General features: G+C 41.2%; 1 protein-coding gene across 3 annotated transcripts in view; it reads left to right on the top strand.

Moving 5' to 3' along the window:
• Positions 1-19,959, top strand: part of GPATCH8 (G-patch domain containing 8) — a 57,719-nt gene that overhangs the window by 10,321 nt on the left and 27,439 nt on the right. For 2 of the 3 annotated variants that reach the window (XM_067311847.1, XM_067311850.1), the window contains exons 2-3: positions 5,357-5,431; positions 13,710-13,782. In XM_067311847.1, the coding sequence (XP_067167948.1) occupies positions 5,357-5,431; positions 13,710-13,782 (148 nt within the window). Of the gene's footprint in view, positions 1-5,356; positions 5,432-13,709; positions 13,783-19,959 lie in introns of those variants that run through there. The other variant, XM_067311848.1, reaches the window with a different exon arrangement.

The following is a 19,959-nucleotide window of genomic DNA, read 5'->3' as shown; positions in this document are numbered from 1 at the left end:
AAGAAACCGCTAATTCTCATCAGGAATGTGTACTACACGGAATGCATTCTGTAAAGCTGACATTTTAATATCCTCTGCGTTTGGGCCGATTGCAAAATGCAGTCCAATAACGAATGTCCAAGGAAGTGTAATAGCCTTGAAGCAGTTGAAGTGACTCATTGCTCTTTCCTCATTGTGTTGAGAAGGCTGCAGGTGACTTAGAAAATCCAGTGCTCAGAAGTCGGGTCTGGTTTTGGATATATACTACGGGGAGTGGGTGGGAAGGAGCGGAGCATGATCTTCTTCTGCCTTGTAGTTGTGAAGATGCTTTAAAGGGATTTTTCTTCCTGGTAATCTGTGTGTCCTTATGTGCTATGTCTTTGCCCACCTTCATGAAAGGGTGCCTCATGTAGCTCATTTGTGCAGTAGTCCGGCTGTCTCAGAGGGGACAATTTATTTTGTGATGCATGCAAGATCGTTAAACTTACACCGATAAATGGACTTAAATCAAATTCATTTCATGTGTATTGACTAAGAGCCGTTTACTGGCAACCTTTTCCCTCAGCTATTTTATATGAATTATTTCCGAGAATGCAATGACTCTACTATGTTTAGTCTTGGACAAAACAGCATTTGTTGGACCAAAGGGCTAAAGTATTTACAGTCCAAATAAGGGAGCGCGAGGGTCTAAAATCCTGCATGGAGACAGCTTTTGTTAAGAGTTGATTTTCAAATGCCAGATTCATAACTCGGCAGTGAAGTGTATGAAGGCTCCAAGACTTAAAGTTTGGCCAAGAGCTTCATGCAGAGATCAAGCAATGGGAAAGTGGAGGAGGAAGGCAAGGACATGTGACTGTGAGTAACCAAAATGTCTGGTGAGCCAAAGTACGGATGATAGTAACAAGAAAAATTACAGGACACAGGAATATTGGCTTCTGGAGATGAAATGCAACAAGGAAACTAAATGATATGTGTGGTGGGTAAGTGTTCAGACATTAAAGACTTGTCCTTGCTTCTCGTCTAAGCAGTAAAATATATTGAATTTCAATATGGTCATGGGTGAAGCACCTAGCGTTGGAGCGTTTGCTGTAGCACAGCGTGATACAAACAGCAATAAATGATACTTAAGTGGATGCTTCTCATCTTATTTGCTCTGCTATTTCAGGATGGAGTAGAGCATTTGTAAGACAGTAATGTAAGCAGGGTAACGCATCTTGTTTTACACAGCAGAAGTTAGGCAGTCTGATACAAGCAGTTTTAAAATGGAGGAGCAGAGGATGAGAGGGAGTAGGGCATTTTATTCAGCACTGAAATCCTTCTGCGCTGGCGTAGGTGGGAACCTTCTCGTTAGCTAATGGGGCTGGGATTTTACCATATCTCTAGAATAGCCATACAGAGAAAGGAAGTTTGAGATTAGGCTTTGGTTGCTTTGTGTTGAATATTACTGAAAGCTTTTGTGCAGCTTTTGTTTTATGATCTGGTATCCATTTTGTAGTGATTGAATTATTCTCTTCACTTGAAGGTTCCCTCTAAAGAGGGAAACATCACTCAAGTTTGCAGAAGATACAGATCAAATTCACGTTAAAATGTCGTCTGTGCTTAAGGTTCACGTTTGCCAGAAATGCAGTTTATTCTTGACAGATTCAATGGTTAGGGTTTAATTAACTGTTAGATTTAAATGTTAAAGGATTTTGTCGTCTTCTGATTCATTGTCTGAAGATAGAGCGAAACAGAAATACAAAATGCATCAATTTAATGTGCCAGGTTGAAGGACTGGAAAACAAAAAAGCAGATTGAATTACCCCCAACTTGTTTAGCAAGCTCCAGGGCTGAGGAAGCAAAGGGACGAACGGTGCTGCCTCCTGTCCTGCAGAATCCCAGGTCTGAAAGGCCTGTGATCTCCGAGATGGCGGACAACATCACTTTAACAAGCTATTTATAATGGCCCTAGAAGCAAGAACCATTTTCCTCCTTCCTCGTAGGCACCATTAAAATGAACATGCTCATAAATTTGACCTTACTATGACAGTTAAATTTTTTTCGTGCCTTTTTTCGGGGGGGGGCTGCTTTACGGCGTAAAGAAAACGTTTCCTTTATCACTTAGGTGTTGATAAATAAGGAAGAAGCCCCATGGCGTGTATTGGTTTCAGGTCAGTTTAGACACTTGGTTATTCTGACGCCTTTAAATCGCCAAGCCGGTAAGAGTCAACTTCCTAATACAGAGACCATTTGTCAGAGTCCCGCAAGGCTTGTTACAGGGTGCTTGGATGGTATTTGCATACGCGGCAGTTCAAGATGATGGCGAGCACCCTGCCTGTTTTGAAAGCTGTAGTATTAGTATTGCTGTTATTTGGGGCGGGAAGCAACCCATTCCCGCTCCCGTTACCCGTAACAAAAAACCCACAGTCAGAGTGCATAAAGTAGATAATACTGGGATCACTAAAACTTGGAGAAAATAGCCTTCTGTGCCTTTTTTTTTTTTTTTTTTTGGTAGTGCATTTGACAATGTTGTGTTCAGTCTTTTGCATGATGTCTGGGAGGAGACACTTTTAAGCACAGGAAAAATTGAGTTGTAAAGCTTCAAAGCAGCACGGCGTTCCTTCAAAATGGGATTGACCCTTGCCTTTGCAACAGCAATTTTAAATGTCTTGGCAGGCAGTGTGCAGAAGGAGATGGTGAGTAGGCAGAAATATTTTGCCAGCTCCAGGTAATTTAGCTGGCATATTCAGAGCTATCTGTAGGCAGCGAATCACATTGCGAAATTGAAAAAAAACCATGTATACCTTTGTTTTTGCTGAGGGTTTCGTGCATTTCAGTTCTCTAAATGTTAGTGAGATGCTACCACTGTGATGCTTGTGGATTTTGTGAGACCGTATCTATTCTACAAAGTTTTACTGGGGCGTTTTTGCTAGCAGGCAGCTAGTCCAATCTGTACGTTCACGTTGCGTCTGATGTCTCCTCAAATCACTAAGCTGGTTAAGCAGCTCAACTATTGCATGTGCAGATAGTAAGCTTGTGTTCAGCTCGCTCCCGGAGGGCCGTCCAAAAAAATACTCATATTGGAGGGGGCTCCTGCCACCGGAATAAGCCCCAAATCTGCTTTTGAGGGGCTGCGGGAAAAGACGACTGCTGAGAACGGAGCCTAGACTAGGTGAATGATCGTTGCGGACTGCAGATGACTTGCAGGCTGGCAGTTAGGGCGCGCGTATCAAAGCACGTTCGCTTGGCAACAGGTTTTTTGTCAAGACGCTCTCACGCGCGTTTGCATCGCTGGATGTGGATGCTGCTTCCAGAGAATTTTTGGAGCCTGGCGTCTGGCTTGCAAAATTCCAGCAGGCGGTTCCCTTACAGTTACAACTTGCTCGTTTTCATGCTGGCTTGCGTAAAGATTCTCACACAAGAAAACAGCGGCGTTGGTCGAAAGGCGGAGAGCGACAACGTGCTTCTCTTGGCCGCAGCGCTAGGCGAGCTCAGAGTAATTGCGGGCTGTGATGCAGATGAAAATTGCCAGGTGCTCGCTGCACAGCCGGAAGGATTTCGGTGGCACTTCTGGGCCTGAGAAAGGAACCGAGTGGCAGCTGAGGCCTTAAGGCTCGTGTGGTTTCATAGTGCTCTCGGCAGCACCCCGGGAGCGCAGGAATGCTTGTGGAGACCAACCCTTTAACAGGTTTTGTGCTCGCCTCGGCTGCGGGCTCCTCCCTAGTTTGCTTTTGCGTTTGCAGCTAGAAAGTGGCGTTTTTCCAGGTGTGTTAGTGATGCATCGTGGACACACCGAATGGCCCAAAATGGTTCACCATGTCTGCAACTCCAGGAATTCTGGCCTTCCTGAGAAGCCGCAACAAAGAACACTTTCTCCCGAAACAGCCATTCGCGCTGCTGGTGTTGCAGCACCAACGGTTATTCTTGAGGACGCAGATTGCCACGTTCGCTTTCCTGATTTATGAACCCTCTATGCTTAATGTCTGGGCAAAAGCAAGGAAAGATTGAATTTTGCCATAGGGGATGCTTGAGGAAAGTTGCTTGGATCTTAGTCTCTACTCCAGTCGCTGGCGTTTGCGTGCGTTACGGAGCGTAGGCAGTGTAGGGCCACGGTGCCGTTGGTGGAATGGCTAGTGGACAGGTTGCCCCGTTCAGAAGGTAGCAATTTAGAAGCGTGTATGATACTTAAGGGAGAGCTAGAAATTATTTTTTAATAGCAGTATATAACTTTTGTTTGTAACTTCACACCTAAGTAGTACTTGGTTTATAATTTTATTTGTTTATTTATTTTTTTAATGTGGTGAGTAGGTATCTTATTGAAAATCATACGCTTGGTTTGCAAGACCAAGCATGTACTGATTTTTATTTATTTATTTACAATATGATGTTGGATGGTAATAAATTCTAAATATTTCTAAAACAAGGGACCATTTGATATGCAAAGCATGGTTATTCCTGGGTGGATTACGGTATGCCGTTATAGCAATCCTACTTCATTTTCCAGTGGCATTTAGATTAATATGTAGCACGTTGTACATGGCCAGCATCTAGGATCACAGAAATCTTGTGGGGTTGCTGCTGGAGTGTGGGGAAGCTAGGTTGCCTGGCTCGATGGTTCTCCATGGCATTTTCTTTGCTGTGCAAGTATCTTCGTACTTTAGCGTACTTCCCCATGCATCTCTTGGTCCTTCTGTCTTCCCTCAAGCGTGTTCCTCTGGCCTGTTTTTTGTGCATTAGTGGCTCCGTTGCACTAACCGTTGCCTGCGCAGCTGTACAAATTCAAGGAAAGGGGCGCTTCGGACCACGAACGAGTGCTGTGGGCACAGGGAGAAGTTTCTTTGGTACTGTTGTGGGATTTTTGTTGACATAAGGTGTGTGAAATGACGTGTGTGCCTCAAGCAGTTTGGACTTCCTGATGCAAGACAAGCTCTACCCGTTTAAAAAACAAACAAACAAACAAACAACCCAAAACTTCATAGCGGTGGTGGAGTCGGTTCCTTCTGATTTTTGCTCTGTGTGGTTTTGGCCCCTACTGGTGATTATTTAGTGTTTTCATAGACTCTATTTATTTATTTTTATCTATTTATTTATTTATTTAGAAAGAAAGTGCTGGTTTACTGACTTCCGCAGTCTATGGTGATCGCTGGATTAGCACAGTTAGGTTTCAAAATTATTATTATTATTTTTTTTGTTCTTCCATCCTATTCGCTGAACTGAGTCTGTATTTAATTAGTTCATTTGTTTCGCTAGCTAAATATACACAAGCTCGCACATGTTTACAGGCCTCCTAAATCTTGAAGCTAGACTTTTGAAAATGTTCTGTCCACTGTAGCGATAACAGAAGATAATAGAGATAACGGAGAGATAACAGATAACAATAATTTCCCTTCTTTTACAGGGAAATCACTTTGATCAGTATGAAGAAGGGCACTTGGAGATCGAGCAAGCGTCTCTAGACAAGCCTATAGAATCGGTAAGATACGTATTTATCATCATCAATCCACCAAAAATTAGGCCATGATCGGATGGTACTTGATGTGAATGCAGACAAATGATAGGAGTGGGCACCTTTTTGAAAATGGCGGTGCGGGGTTAATTTTTTTCGTAGTGTAACTGCATGCCCTACTTTAATGTTAAGTGGGCTGGGGACCTGCTCTTTAGGTAGTTCTACTAAAATTAGAGGTAACTTTAAATTTAAATTTAAGCTTGGTATTTCAGAAATTAATTAAAATAATACGTTCACCTATAGAATTTATTTTGTTAAGTTTTTGTATTTTTTGTTTAAGAATCAGTTTAATTCTTGTGTGAACCTAATGGAACAGTGTAGTAAAATGTATTTTGATCCTTTTTAGTTTATATTTTTGGATAATTACTGGAGTGTTAAACGTGTTAGAATGATATCTGGCAATAGGGACGCACTGATGTATTATAGCGTTAGTATAGCAGTCCTTCCCCTAGAATCTGCAATTCTGCTGTGAATTTCTTTAAAATACTGTTTTAGTTTGAATTCAGCATGGAGAATGAAGCTGTAAGATAGGGAAAAATAAGTTTTGTTCAGCTTTATCTTTTTTAAGCTTTTTGGAGCTTTTTAATTTTTCTCTCTGCAAAGCATCTTTTGCTAGTTTTAAGCGTAATAACTTGTTCTGCCTAAACTTCACCTACGAGGTTGGCACTTAGCTTTAGCTTTTCAATGTTAATATTCATTTGCAGCTTCAATACAATAGCAATAAAACTGGTAGCAAACAATAAAGGGTCACTTAGCGGTGTTCTGATTAAGACTAGATGTTTGTTAAGCTAGTACTTCTCAAATATTTCTTTTCTCTACAGTAATTTAAGTTCTCCGTTAAGTTTCCTCACCTTTGGGTGCGCTTAGAAGAAGCTTAGCGTTAGCAAAAGATCAGGATATATTTTCATTCGTGTGTAGGTTGGTGTTGTGTGTGTTTGTGTGCGTGTTTAGATGTTTACAAAAAATTTACACAACTTGGGGTGTTCGACATTTTTCTTCCGCAGCAGTTGGCCCATATTAGCTAAGCAGCCATGATCTGGTTTGTATTGCACGGTCTGCCTTTTTTAATTTCTTCTCTAGGGTTTCCTTTCCCCCTTCTTATTTCTGTTCTTCTGGTCCAGTGAACACTGCATATAGTACCTACTGTCTTAATGTGCTGGCATGATGCTAGATTTAGGCATGGCAGTAATTGATGACGCATGAGATAATGCTGCAGAGATGGGAATTCGTATTCAATGTTCTCCTGAATACTTCAATCTTGCATTGTGATACGGAGTTTTTAATTAAAATGCCAAGCCTGTTTCCTTATGTAAATATAATGAGAAATACTTGCTGGTATCCCGCTCTGTGCCACGTTGGAAATGAGCATTGACAAAATAATTCAAATACTACCTGCAGACTAGACTGACTATTTGATTTCTAAAAGGCTTTTCCCAAGCAGAGGGATAAAAGTGGTCGTAGATGAGTGTTACTTTAGGAGACTGAATCTTTTTGGTATTCTGAAGGAAGCGATGCATACAGAATTATATAAAATGTGGAAGAATACATTGGACCCTACAGCGGGAGCACATAGACCCAGTGCTGCTTGGATCATCTGCAAATGTGTTATTTTGTTGCGGTTTGATTAATGTTGAGCTGCAGCAGAAACTTTAAATTAAATTACAGTTTTAGTATTTTATTCATACATGTATCATAATCCAAATAGAGTGACATTATCAATCTTTACAACTTTATTGTAGGTTTTAATGTGAAGATTCACAGTTCAGCCTTGAGGTTAGAGCTTGAAAACCGTTTGATGGAGAGGATAAGAGAATGCCTTACCTCTTTGGGAGGAAAAAGAGCTAAAATGTCAAGTCATTCTTGGTTTAAAACCCATTTTTTTTCCCCACTTTTCCTTTGTCTGTAATAACAGAAGCAAGTATTTGAGGTAGAAAACCCCTAGCCTGGGACGCTGAACTCTTGGGAAGAGCCACGGGACTGATTATACGTGGGTTTTTTGTGTTGTCAAATCAGCTGTGCTGTGCGTTGGAGCACGCTTGAATTGGCTTCGCGTGCTAGTCCCAGAGTTTAAAAGCTGCGGAGTGCCGTGCAGTGATTCTGTTGGGCTCCTCTCATGGACAAGCCGGGTTTCAGAAAAGGCTGTCACAAACGGACCTCTCGGTTTTAGCATTAATTTTCACGTTTCTTCGTTAAGTACGTTGTTGATTTTTCGAAAGAAAATCTGCGCTTGGGGAGCGTAAGTAATTTGTCAGGTTTCCTGACGCTAGTGGTAATGATTTTGTTCCCACACTATTAAATTGGCAAATTATGAACATTTAAAAGAGAAAAGAGTGGCTTTTTTGTCAGTTTGGTTAACTTAACCCTCCTTTAAGATTTTTCTTGTGCTCTGGAGAGTGGCGTTCATGCTGCTTTTTCTGGCTTATTACATTTTATATTCTTGGCCCACCCAGAAATGAATAACATCCTTGAACCGAAGTTGAGAGGGAAGGAGTAAGGACAAGTATAGAATCTGCAAATACCATGCATCTCAATATTTGCAATATTAACATTTAATCGCAAGTTGTTTTATAATCCTTATTCAGTTCTCTGTTAGCAGCTCAAGTGACCTTTAAAAAGGAATCGGCTCATAGTAATGAGTAAGAGCCTGGGTTTCACATAATGGCAACAGTTCAGATGACAAATGTCTTTGTACACGGAAGGTTGTTTTTAACGGTAGCAGATCAAAGCACTTTCCAGTCAAAGTTTACAGTTTGGTTACTCTACACACTCAAGAGTGGATTAAATATATTCTCGTAGGTGGTGCTTCTTGCAGCTTTTTGCATCTTTTGAGTAATCTGCAAGCTCTTTTAAAAGCTAAAGGTAGCTTGTATTTGGAAATCCCAAAGGGCAAAGGGTTTCGCTTGGAGTATCCATGTGACAATCACTGCTGAAGCTAGATCCATCTCTGCAGCATTATCTGTTGAGAGGTGCTGACTGTACTGCTACAGCATGCAACTCAAAGGTGGCTGGAAAAATAGGTTTGGGAGTCTACAGATCATTACAATGTCGAAACATGTCCTCAATTAGCGTGCTAGTACTCTGTGTCTGTGGAAATCCTGCTCTGTATAGCTCGCTTAGGCTAAAGATGTCTGGATTGAAACATGCGACTAGAACCAAAGGACATTTATGGAAAGCAGAACTGACACGAGCCAGTAGGTGTATGTACCCTAAATGAGAAGCCAGCTAGTTTTCATGACTAAATTGAAGAAAAGATTTTATATCAGTGCACTCCTCGTAGCTGCAAATACTGTTTTTTTTATTATTCCCCCCACCCCCCCACCCAATAACATTTTTTTTGTGTTCTGGTTTGAAAGATGTTGCGCTCATACTGGCTGTCCAAGTCAGTAGAACTACTGGTGTTCAGTGTCCTTGAAAATCAGAGCACTTAACTCTTTTTTTCTTTTTCTTTTTTTTTTTTTAAATTGAAGAAGCTGCATGTGTTTGTTCTGAAATATTTCAAGTGCACCGAGGTCAGGTATTTGTATGCAAAGTTACAAAGTATTGCAGCTTCAATAGAATTCACATTTGCATCACGTTAAGTCTTTATTTCTATGGCTTTACTGAATCTCGTCGCTGTGAATTTATGGTTTTCTTTGTCCCAGCAGTACAGCTCAGGTAGGAGATAGTGATACACCTTAGAGTCCACGCAAGCAAACGGCCCCTTTTCCCCCACAGACAACATGCAGAGTGTCAGGGAGTCGAACCAAGCCGTCATCGTTGCAGGTTGGAGGCGAGACTGCGAATCATCCGCTTACTCCGAAGCTCGTTAGTTTGTCCTTGTCATAACTAACAAATGTCCTTTTTTCCTCTCTCTAATTCTGTTCAGTTACGTAAGAAGGTCCTTTAACTTCACAAGGGTTCAGACTTCAGTTGCTAGTTGTTTGAAGATCGCAGGCTACCGTAGGCTTATGTATGAGCTGAAGTTGGGTTTTGTCGCACCGTATATCTGTACAGATCTGTGGACTCCACCAGTTCCAAAGTGTAATTTGATAAGGCTGCTGATTTGACATTTAGCAGTAGCCATATGTGGACAGCGCTATAAATAATGTGCTTCTTGAAGCTGAATGGTGTAGCATTACTATTTGGCTTTTCTCTCTAGTCTTCATTGTGTCATCTGTAGTGAGCTATAGGTTTTGTTTTGGGAATCTTTTCAACCTCTTGTTTGCATGGGTTCACCCAGTAGCATCCAATCCTTGCTTATAGATTCCTCGATACACAGTCAGCACAGCTTACAATCCACTCAAGAGACGTATGGTTTTTGCCTACGCTGAAAGATGAACGGCGTGAACACAACATGTGGGGTGGCACGGGGATCTCGTGGAAAAACGGTATTAGGCAAAACTCGTTCCGGCTTATTCGTAACGCAGCCTGTTGAAATTGTTGAGGGTTATATTCCACGTACATCATCCAGACGTTTGAGTTTTTGTACACATCTTTCCGCTGTGTGCATCTTTTTTTCTAGTGCCAGGACCTTTGTCAGAAATTCGTACTGGGGTTATCGTGAGCAGGAATCACCGATACCCGTGACAAGTCACCCAGGGCATCTTATCGGGTCACAGGATTGGCCACTGGGGAAGCTGACGTGAACTGTTTGGAGCAGGTCACTTCGGAAAAGACTTTCAAAGATAATTTAGCCAACTCCCGTTAAAATTTTAATGAAATTCAGGCCTTTACATTTCTTACACTCTTAAAAAAGTTACACTTCATCTGCTATCTCAAGTTCCCCATCTGAATTTGTTGAATAGAGGCGGTCATTTCTCTTACCAAGTGGTGAGATTAATGCAGAGAAGTGTAAATTATTCCAGCAAGAGCCTGTCAAGCTCCTCTGTTTTACAACCACGCGGTCCCCCATCTCTTTTTTGGTATCATGTCCATAATCGGTTGCACGAGAGCTCACTTGCTCACTCGACCCCCTTTTGAGAGGCTTAGCTTGGCTGCCTCCATTTTTATTGCGGTTGTAACTCAAGGAGCTCTAAAATGATAGTGTGAGAAAATTAGGAGAGCAATGACTTTTCTCCTCCGAGAAATGGATGATTTCCTGCTTGGGCTATTGGCATTTTTGCAAATCGCTGCAGCTCTCCTGTAGGAAAATTATTGCAACGTGAGGGTAACTTAGTCAAAAGGAACGATGGTTCTTAATGTCAACAGGAAGATTGGTGTAAAGAGAGATTTTTTTTTTTCCCTTGTGAAAGAGAAGAGTCCACAGTTCTAGGGACCTTGCACTTGAGAGAGGAGGGAGGGGAAAAAAAATAATAAAAGGCAATATAAGAAAAAAGCTACCAGCTGCTGCAACACTTGCTGCCCTCTGTCAAATTTTGGTCCTGCCTAATATCCCCAGTTACTCCACATGCCACCAGGGTTTAATGGCTTTGCAGAACAGTTCTCACGTGTGAACCTAGCAATTCCGGCCTTACCTAATTGAATTTTTAGGGTAGCATTTAAGCTAAAGAGCATTGCTGCCAGTCTTCCTGTGCGCGACGTCTGCGGTAATGATCTGAAATGGAGGAAAAAGGTAGAACGTGGCTAGAAATCCTTATGAGCAGACTGATGGCTAGGTCCCATCTAGAATTTTGCTATTGAACTTAGAGCTGTTCTCCCTATTAATTAAAACAGAAGATATGCCATTTCAATTGAGTATTTTGTTTACTTAGGAAGTAGTTTCACGGCTTCAGCGAACAAATGGAAGAGATTGGGGGGGGAAAACGCCCCCTTCCTGGGAACCGAGACACGATGACATTTAGGCGCATTTCCAATTTACGTTAAACAACTTGCGACCATCCTCTTGAGTGGCTTTGTAAAAGTGCTAATGTGTATAACCCTTCTAAATTTTTCTTTTTTCCCTTTAACATTTGTTTCCCCCTTCACTGTGTCAGTCACAACACACCGCTCTTGAATCTCCCAGCTGGTCTTGACTTGTTGAATTTATTTTATGCTTTCACTCTTCTTTAATAAATACATTACTTGCAAGCAGTGAATTGAAAACAAAGCAAAAGAAAAACTACCATTAGTGATTGGACAGTTTCTTACTTTGTGTTACATTTAACTGTTCTTTTGACAGCCCAGTTTTTAAAGCCAGGTTCGTATGGAAATGCTTTCACTCCACTTGCACTGCTTTTGGAAATAGCATACTGCTTCATCTGTCTGTTTATTTTAGTGCATTCATAACACAACACAGTCAGCACAATGTCTCATCTCCACTTAGCAAAAAGATTGTAAAGTACTTTTTGTCCTTTTATTTTTATTTTTTTGAAAATGCAGCCATTTTTTGTCAGCGCCAGCTTTTAAAATCTGATTCGATAAAATCCTTTGTCAGATACGGTTAAAATGCTAATGGTAGAAAAATTGATGCGTTATCCGCAAAATCGGTGAGCGTCAGTCCCGTTTTGCATGAAGGAACATGCAGTTGTTTTGACCGTTGCACAAACGGTCTGCAGCAGATATGTTTGCAGGTAAGTTTTCCTAAGCTTCAAAACCTATAATCCTTTTCCATGATGTTTGTGACTGGAATCCATATCTGTTCATTTTCCTTTCATTGCATATACTGATTTAAGCTTTTATAACCAGACATTTCCTTACTTCTCGTTTTATTTTTTTTTCCATGTAGCCTTAATTACGTCTTGGGGGAGAGCCAGTAGTGTGGGAAAGATATACACTGTTGCCTTGAAAAAATACAGCGAGACAAAATGTATCTCGCTTTACTAAGCGTATCAGGGAAAAAAAGTAAATTTGTACGTAATAGAATCTTTTTGAGGAAAAACGTATCCATGCAGCCAATATCGTGGGGAAGATTGTGTCTTTCAAGTTGATTCACTAAAGTTCTGCAAACTGTGTGGTCGTTTTCTTCGATGTGGAGTGAGTGGGGAAAAGCCACTGCTCTCGGATTTGTGTTGACTACATGATTACTTAATTACAAAAACCTGCAGCCTTCCTAGCTGTTCTGGGTTTTTTGCTTTATTCTGTTTTTTTTAAGATTCCATGTACCACTGAATATTACGGATTTGCAGCCTGTTATAATTTAGGATATTTCTGCAATATCCTAAGTTGAGTTGCACAACGACAATGACCAAAGAATACATATATATATATATTTTTCCCCTTGTGATTAGGTGGTGAACACGTTTATAACCGAGAGTCCTTTGCGGAGTTGACAGAATTGTTCTGATCGCTGCTAGTAAAATAGTAAATGGATCCTTGGGGGTAATCGGTCAGCTCGCAGACGGCTCCAAGGGTGCCGCTAGCACTCCTGCTTTTTGTTCTTTGGGGGGGGGAAAGAGATCTTACTCCGCTCAAAGCCCTGTTTAGCGCTGTTCAAAAGCTGACACTTAATTGCTGCATCAGTACTTTTCCACTTAACTTATTCTGAAATAGCTTTTTTTTTTTTCCTTTAGGAAGATGAGACATTATGCTTATTGTTTTCCCCTACATGCACTAATGGTTCCTTGCTGTTAACTTATTGCTAGGCCTGTTTCATTCTAACATCTTAGTATTTTTGTTAGTTTACATGTGAAATGCATCACCCAGTCTGTGCTTGAGCTCATTTTATTTAATTGATTTCATTTATTTATTTTTTTTGTTTTACTAACCTCACTGTTTTTTCAGTTTAATATTGGCTGCATGCTAGTTTATATATATATATACATATATAAAAAAAAAAAAAAAAACCCAATCAAGTCTAGCCTGGATTTTGCTATGATTGTGTTTTGGTTTCTAGTGGTGGGGCAGTCTTGCACTTACAACTTACTCAGTATTATAAAAGCCTGACACACAAACAAAATGACTAAACACATTGTAGATTTTCTTTACAAAAAAATCTTAAGTGGTGCTGTCTAGGTGATGGATATGATTGTATAAATAGCTTGATTTTATGCTTTTTACTGTCAATTTTTATTGGTACACTTTATTTTCTCCCACATTGCTTTTTTATTTTTATTTTATTTTATTTTAAACGTGATGCACAAAAGTTGCCCAGCACACCATCAGAAAGTGACCCTCCCTGATTCCCCGTCCCCCTGGAAAAATTCTAGCCAGCAATTTTTGACATTTGTCTTTCCCTTTTATTGGGCATATATTGCCTTTTCAGTAGCATTTTTTTGCATGCATATATATGTAGAAAATCTCTTGCTCATCACATGTTTAAATGTCAGTGGGAAGGGAAGAATATATTATTGGAATATTTTTGGTTTGTTTTCTCTGTTCTGTCTGTCAGGATAATATTGGACACCGCTTACTCCAGAAACATGGGTGGAAGCTGGGCCAGGGATTGGGAAAGTCACTGCAGGGTAAGTTCAGTAGCTTATGTCTGAAACGTTCCACACCAGCTTCAGTCTTTAATAAAATTATTTCTGCTTTTTGTTTCTAGATTAGATTTTCTTTCCATTATTAATATATCCAAACAAATGCACTGTTGAGTTTCATGTTTAGCAATTTGCAAGTGGAAGCTGCTGCCTCACTTATTGGTACAGGTTAGACAACGCCGTGTGTGTGTTGTGTATGCGTAAGAATCACCGTGTTTGGCCTTTTTGGAGGGAGGCAAATTAACTGCCTACTTACTAACAGGTAGTTGTGCAGCTTCTAAAACTGCAACGGTATTCTGCTGGCTGGATGCTTTGATATTAAAAAGAACTAAAAATAGTTATAATGATCTGTGTGCATGTTTCGCAGTGGTGTCAGAAGCCATTAGAAGGCGAGTAAAAGGGCCCACTGAAGACTGAAAGTGGTGGCAGAGGTTCACACGGATGGGAGAGGCTCATTACTAGTTTCTCTGGAGGGCTTTCAAGGGTTCGACTTATTTCGGTTACTTAGCCGTCTATTTGCTATGGGTTTAGCCTATCTCCTTGAGACTCCGTAGTGCTAGTTGAACCGATTCACTTAGTACTCCTTCTGCCTCGAGTCTAAATTCTTCCCCTCGCACTAGAGATGCCTGATTTAAATTGAGCAAATAATGCCTCTGTCATGGGGGCGGTGGTGGGGTTGGCTTTAGCTATCTACCTGGCCCGTGGTACCTGTTCTGCAGAGGTCCTTGTTAGGGTAAAGGCACACAACCATGTTATCTTGAGGAAAAAACTGAAGGTAGTAATTCTTATCAGTTACTCCTTGTTAGCTGCCTGTGTGTACAGTCTCTGCCGGCGATACTCGAGCGGTGAGTTACTCCGTACGTGCTGCAGGCATGAGACCGTGTGCTTGGGCGTTGTCTGGAGGGACCTCCTGAAGCGCTTGAGATTCAAATGCACCCTGACGTCCTCGGAGTGACTTTAACTCGTGTTCCCATACCCTTAGTCTGAAGACCTGGGAGCTTGTAATTGGACTTCCCTGCCCCTACAGAGACCCCATTAGAGAGATGAGTATTTCTTTGCTGTGGAGGACTGTTGGAGAGGTAATGAGTTCTCTGAACTCTGGAAATGTGTATTAATCTCTTGAGCTAAAGGCACTCTAACTTTGCAGGCAGGACTGCATTGGTGGTTAAAATGCTTCTGGCTTCCTCTAACACGGTTTCTTTTTAAATTCTCTTGTTAATGCATGGCGTTCTTACAGTCCTCTTGTGCCCCGTGCTGGTGCCAAAGCTCAGGAAATGGTTGTAGTTGTCACCTCTTGGGCTTCTGCTTTGGAATGGCATTCACTGGATGTGTAATTTGGTCTGTTTTCTCTTTTGGGTGGCCCATGTTGCTCTGTGCATCACAAATGTGGAAACATGGAGACTTGGAAGAAGCTAAAAGCCCTCTCGCAACCCCAGCCGAAATGAAGAATATAGCCCTTAGAGGCCCTGTGCAGTGTGGTGTTCCAGGCACTTATGTGACAGGATAAACAGCAGATGATCATACGTAGTCTTGAGTTTAGGGCAAAGAGGACGGTGGCATTGTGTCCTGAGAACTAGAGAAGCACAGCTCTCTTCAGGGTTGTTCAAGCCCTTGCATTTTTATGTGTGTCCGGATTTGGATTTTCCCATCATGCATTTCAAAGTATTGAATCTCTACCTTATCTTTCACTCATGTATTTTTGAAGCTCCCATGCTTTGAACTGACCTGAAGCTACAGACAAATTGTGGGCATGAGCCGCGAAGGTTTTCCTATAACTCCTATGTGTTAATAGAAACGCAGGAATAAAAATAGCCCGTCTCATTTAACCCTAGTAGGTGCTGAAACTTCCCTAATGTTGGCTTTGCAGAGTATGCGGAAATTGTCCATCATCTTCCTAAAGGAGAGCATTGCGCTGCCTGGTAGGTAAACAGCCTCTCTGGCAGAGATGGTGAGGGGGAAGAGGGAAGGAGAGGATGCAGGGAAGTGCTGCTGATCCAGTTCTGCTTGACAAGTAAGATGTCAAGGGCACTCCCTGGTAGTCAGGAGCAGCTAGAGCCTGCGTGTGTTGCCTGTGGCATTGACGATGATCGTTTTGGGAGTGTTTAATTCCTTATCCAGTGACCTTTTCACATGAATCTTAGATCATCCCAAAATCTAAATATAAACTGCCAGGAAGGAAATATTTGCATCTAACTTCAATCTTATTCGAGGTATTTGAAGAGTAGAGTCGCTTGTGCATTGAGAATGGAAGAGAAGAACAAAACAAAAGGTTCTTCCCCTCTTCCATGCTCCCTTCTTCTGCAAAGAGGTCCAACATAGATTTCTAAAGAGACTTAAGAATAGAAAATGCGTAGCAGCTGTGGTATTAACTGCTTGCTTAGTCCTGTGTTTGGGCCTAAAATCTTCAACAGCCTATGGTTAAGGGACGCAGCAGAAGTAGGACCACTTCAAGTCGTCTTTTGCTGTGGATATGTTATCTTGCCTCCTGTATTTGGCTGCAAGAAGGCCTGTGCAGCAAACGAAATTTGGTTTACATGTATTGAACTGAGATTCCATTTTTTCCATGTAGTTAGCCTTGATTAAATACGAATCTGATCGGTTCAGTGTGCTTTTTCATGGTTATGTAGCTTTTAACTCTGGCTGTTCATCTAAAGTGGGGTTTCAGTGAGTGTAAAAGTTATGCTACATCGTATTTGCCAGTCATAAATACTCTATCTTTTTTAGTAACGCCATTATGTTGTTGTTCAACCAAGATCTTTATGCCGTACAGCTACTGTTGAAATGGCTTCCTTCACGTTACCTAGCCACTGCGGATATAATCCGGCAGCGAGGGTGCTTTATTGTTTCTCTGGGTGCTAGCTGGAATCTACTAAAATTCGCACTTTGCCAACTGCTGGTGGTAAAATTTGCTATCGTTGCAGCCCGATGATACCCAGCTGATTAGCTCATTCTCTGCAAAATTGCAGAAGCACCACAGATTTACACCGCAAGGCCCTTGTTAACCATCTCAGCAGGTGTCTTTGTAATGCTGGCACAAAAGCAGAACCACTCGGGTAAGAAAGCAAGTAATCCACATCCTTATTGAAGTAGCTGTCATAAGAGAAGCTGTTATTCTAACTGTAACGTGTCTGCGTGTTTGTTTTTTATTTTGGATATGTATTGAGTGGAATATTAGGCATGGATAGTGCTGTCATCTCTGACCGTGCAACTGCTAGGATATTGGCTCAGAGAAGCTCATAATGGATTCAGCAGAGTCATTCCTCTGCTCATCTCTTCTCCTTATGGTTTTCCCGTTGTTTTTTTTCCCACAAGCAACTTGTAGCATTTTTGGAAATGGATATTTTAACTTGCTAATGGCCAGTGAATGCGAAAAAGCAGACCAGAGGTTTGCCAGCTGCCTGGAATCGCTTTTCACCTGGCAAGTGCGGCTTTGTGAACCGTTTCTTTATAAAGATTACGTGATGGTTCTGTTTTAGCAAACAAGAAAGTGGTAATTGTAGACCATTTCCCCTTTTTGGGGGAGGACAGGTGTAACTGATAATCTAGAAATCTATGATCTAGTGGGGAAAAAATGAGATTAGCAAAAAGCGTGGGTGGAATATGCTAAAAGCACTGTCTGACCTTCGTGTGGAGTCCTGTGCTAAAAGAGATCGAGAATTGTGAATAAACCAGAAAAGTTATGCAAGGCTCAGAAGGGGAACCAGAGGGCTGAGTAAAATCCTGAATTAAAATATTCTAATGCTTTGTCTTGAAATAAGTATTTCAGACTAAGTTACAGTATTATTATCATAAAAAGCATTGAAAGATTGACATGCAGGAGTAGTAAAATGTGAATCATACTTCTGAAAATATTTTTTTTATAAGCTTCTCTTCACATTTTCCCAAGGGTTCCAATTTATCCACAAGTCTTACCCCAAAATAGCCATTTTTTTTGTGACAACTTTTATGAAAACAGTAAAACCTCTTTTCTCTCTTGGTCCTTGCATGTTTAATTTGAGGTGGCAGTATTTTAGGAGGGATAACTGCAAGTAGAAATGAGTAGTTTTAACTTATTTAACTGGATATGGGAAAATTGAACAGAATAGATGAAAGCTGTCCTTGAGCAAGACAAGGGCTATTTAGGAGTTTATTTAAATGCTTTCAGATAGAGAGGATAAAATTTAGGGCACACAGTGAAATGACCTAGCATTTCAAACTGGCTCATACTTTAAATTAGCGCTCTTGAATCAGTCATGTAACTCGTTTGACGAGTCATGTACAAAGAATTAGATGGCTATCAGGGGATGAGGTCAGGACTATAGGGTGGGCGTGTGGTGCAGAATATCTAATAAAAGTAGCCTCGTAGCTAGGAGCAAGTAGACAGACTTTAAAGGATATTTAATGGCCCTGTTTCTGATATCAGCAAGTTGCTGGCCACAGTTGTCCTCCGGTTCTCCTGCTGCTTTCGCTGTTGTAGCAGGGGCTGTGACGTGAAAGAGGGTGGGAAGCTCTGAAGAAACCAGTTGCTGAAAATGCAGGCGGTTTGAAAAGTGCAGATTGATCAGTTAGCATGGTTCATCACGTTAACCTATATTTTTTGTCTCAGCATAGCTCTTCTAAGTATGTTGTCAAATCAGATAACTTGGATACTATAGGGTTGGTGGTCTAGAATTGGAAGGGGGTCTTGAAACCTTACGTATGTTTGCTCCTCACTAGTCTTTAGAGGAAGAGGGCAGCCCTTTCCCGTTGGGATGGCAACACTTTGTGGGGTGTTGCTTTAGTACTTGGGTTATGTCCATTTTTCAGGTAACAGAAGCAGCAGGTAGAGATGCCTTCAAAAGGGAGATCCCTTCTGGAGAGGTTTGTAGAAGTAGCAGTAACTATATCTGTAGTTTTTAGGCTGAAAGAAGTGTCTTCTGTCCCCTGACTCCTGGTCAGGGCTTCTTATCATGTAGTAATAATTTTGATTTTCCTTGCTTATATTTTTAGCAAACTTTTGGCAACTTTTCAGCATGAATATTCCGAAAAGCTAGTTGAATCTTCCTGGAGCGCAGCAATACTAATGTTTTACTGCAGTGGAGCAGGCAGACTGCCTGCAGGCAGAGGCATCTGCCTGCAGTCAGAGGCAAGTTTGGTATCTGAGGATGACACACTGTGTGGGAGCTTTCAGGAGTGCCTTGGAAATCTGTGAGCCCCTTGGTGCTTGCTGTCTTCCAACTGGGCTGAAAAAAAGGGGAGAGGGGGGGAAAAAAACCACACCCTTTAACCATGGCCAAGAGAATGGTGTTCCTGTTAATCAAGGTGTGCTGGAAGCTCATTGTATAAATTGTACTGGTGACACATAGGCGGTAGCAGTTATAAGTGTACATAATAGAACTTGATTTTACTTTTATCCTTTCATAAGCCCATAAATTATCTTACAAGTTCTATTAAAATACATTGCAAAGTCAGGTGGATCGAATCTGTTAGAAAATGCTAGAATTCAGATCCCTCCCAACTGCATTTCAGTCTAAAATGAAAACCATGCCAAGAAAGGAAGCACAAATGGATTTCTGCTCTATGACTTGCAAATTCTGTGATGATAAATATAATCATCACTCTTCCCACCCCCCCCTTTCAATATATTACTACGATGCAGTTCTTATTTGGCATGTTCTTTACTAAATCTGTTCAGACAAGCTCTGTTTTTTCCATCTTATTCAGTATGTTTAGAGTGAAAGTGAAGAATGTCTAAAGAAACCCAAAAAGATGTGCAGCGAAGAGGAAGGGCCTGCAGGTGAGGAGATGATCTTGTGGGTAAGGCAAGAAATATGCATCCTCTGGCAATCCCGGTGATAATTTTCAGTCATGAGGTCAAGCTTAGTAAGAGTCACTATTCCAAAACTTTGTCAGGTGGCCGCTGGTGAGGCAGACTTCGTTTTCTGGATGCCTAGTTTTCTTTAAGACATATGGGGAGTAATAAGCAGAGTTTTGACCGCTTAAGCAACGGAGATCAGTGGCAAATGTTGTTGCTTGGCAGATGCAGTTTGGAGAAGTGAGCTCAGGCTTTGAATGCCGAAGATCTTGAAACCTGCCTCTGTGACCAGTTCACCAAATGGTTTCAGGCTAATATTTTAATACATTTTTCCGTTTGTTTAAATCCTCTGATTTCACATAGGCAAACAGAATAGATGCTCGTGAGGT

This window comes from Apteryx mantelli, chromosome 28 (assembly GCF_036417845.1).
Source record: "Apteryx mantelli isolate bAptMan1 chromosome 28, bAptMan1.hap1, whole genome shotgun sequence".
In the NCBI taxonomy this organism is placed as follows: Eukaryota; Metazoa; Chordata; class Aves; order Apterygiformes; family Apterygidae; genus Apteryx; species Apteryx mantelli.
Note: the sequence above shows the minus strand (reverse complement) of the source record. Positions and strands in the feature narration are given on the sequence as shown.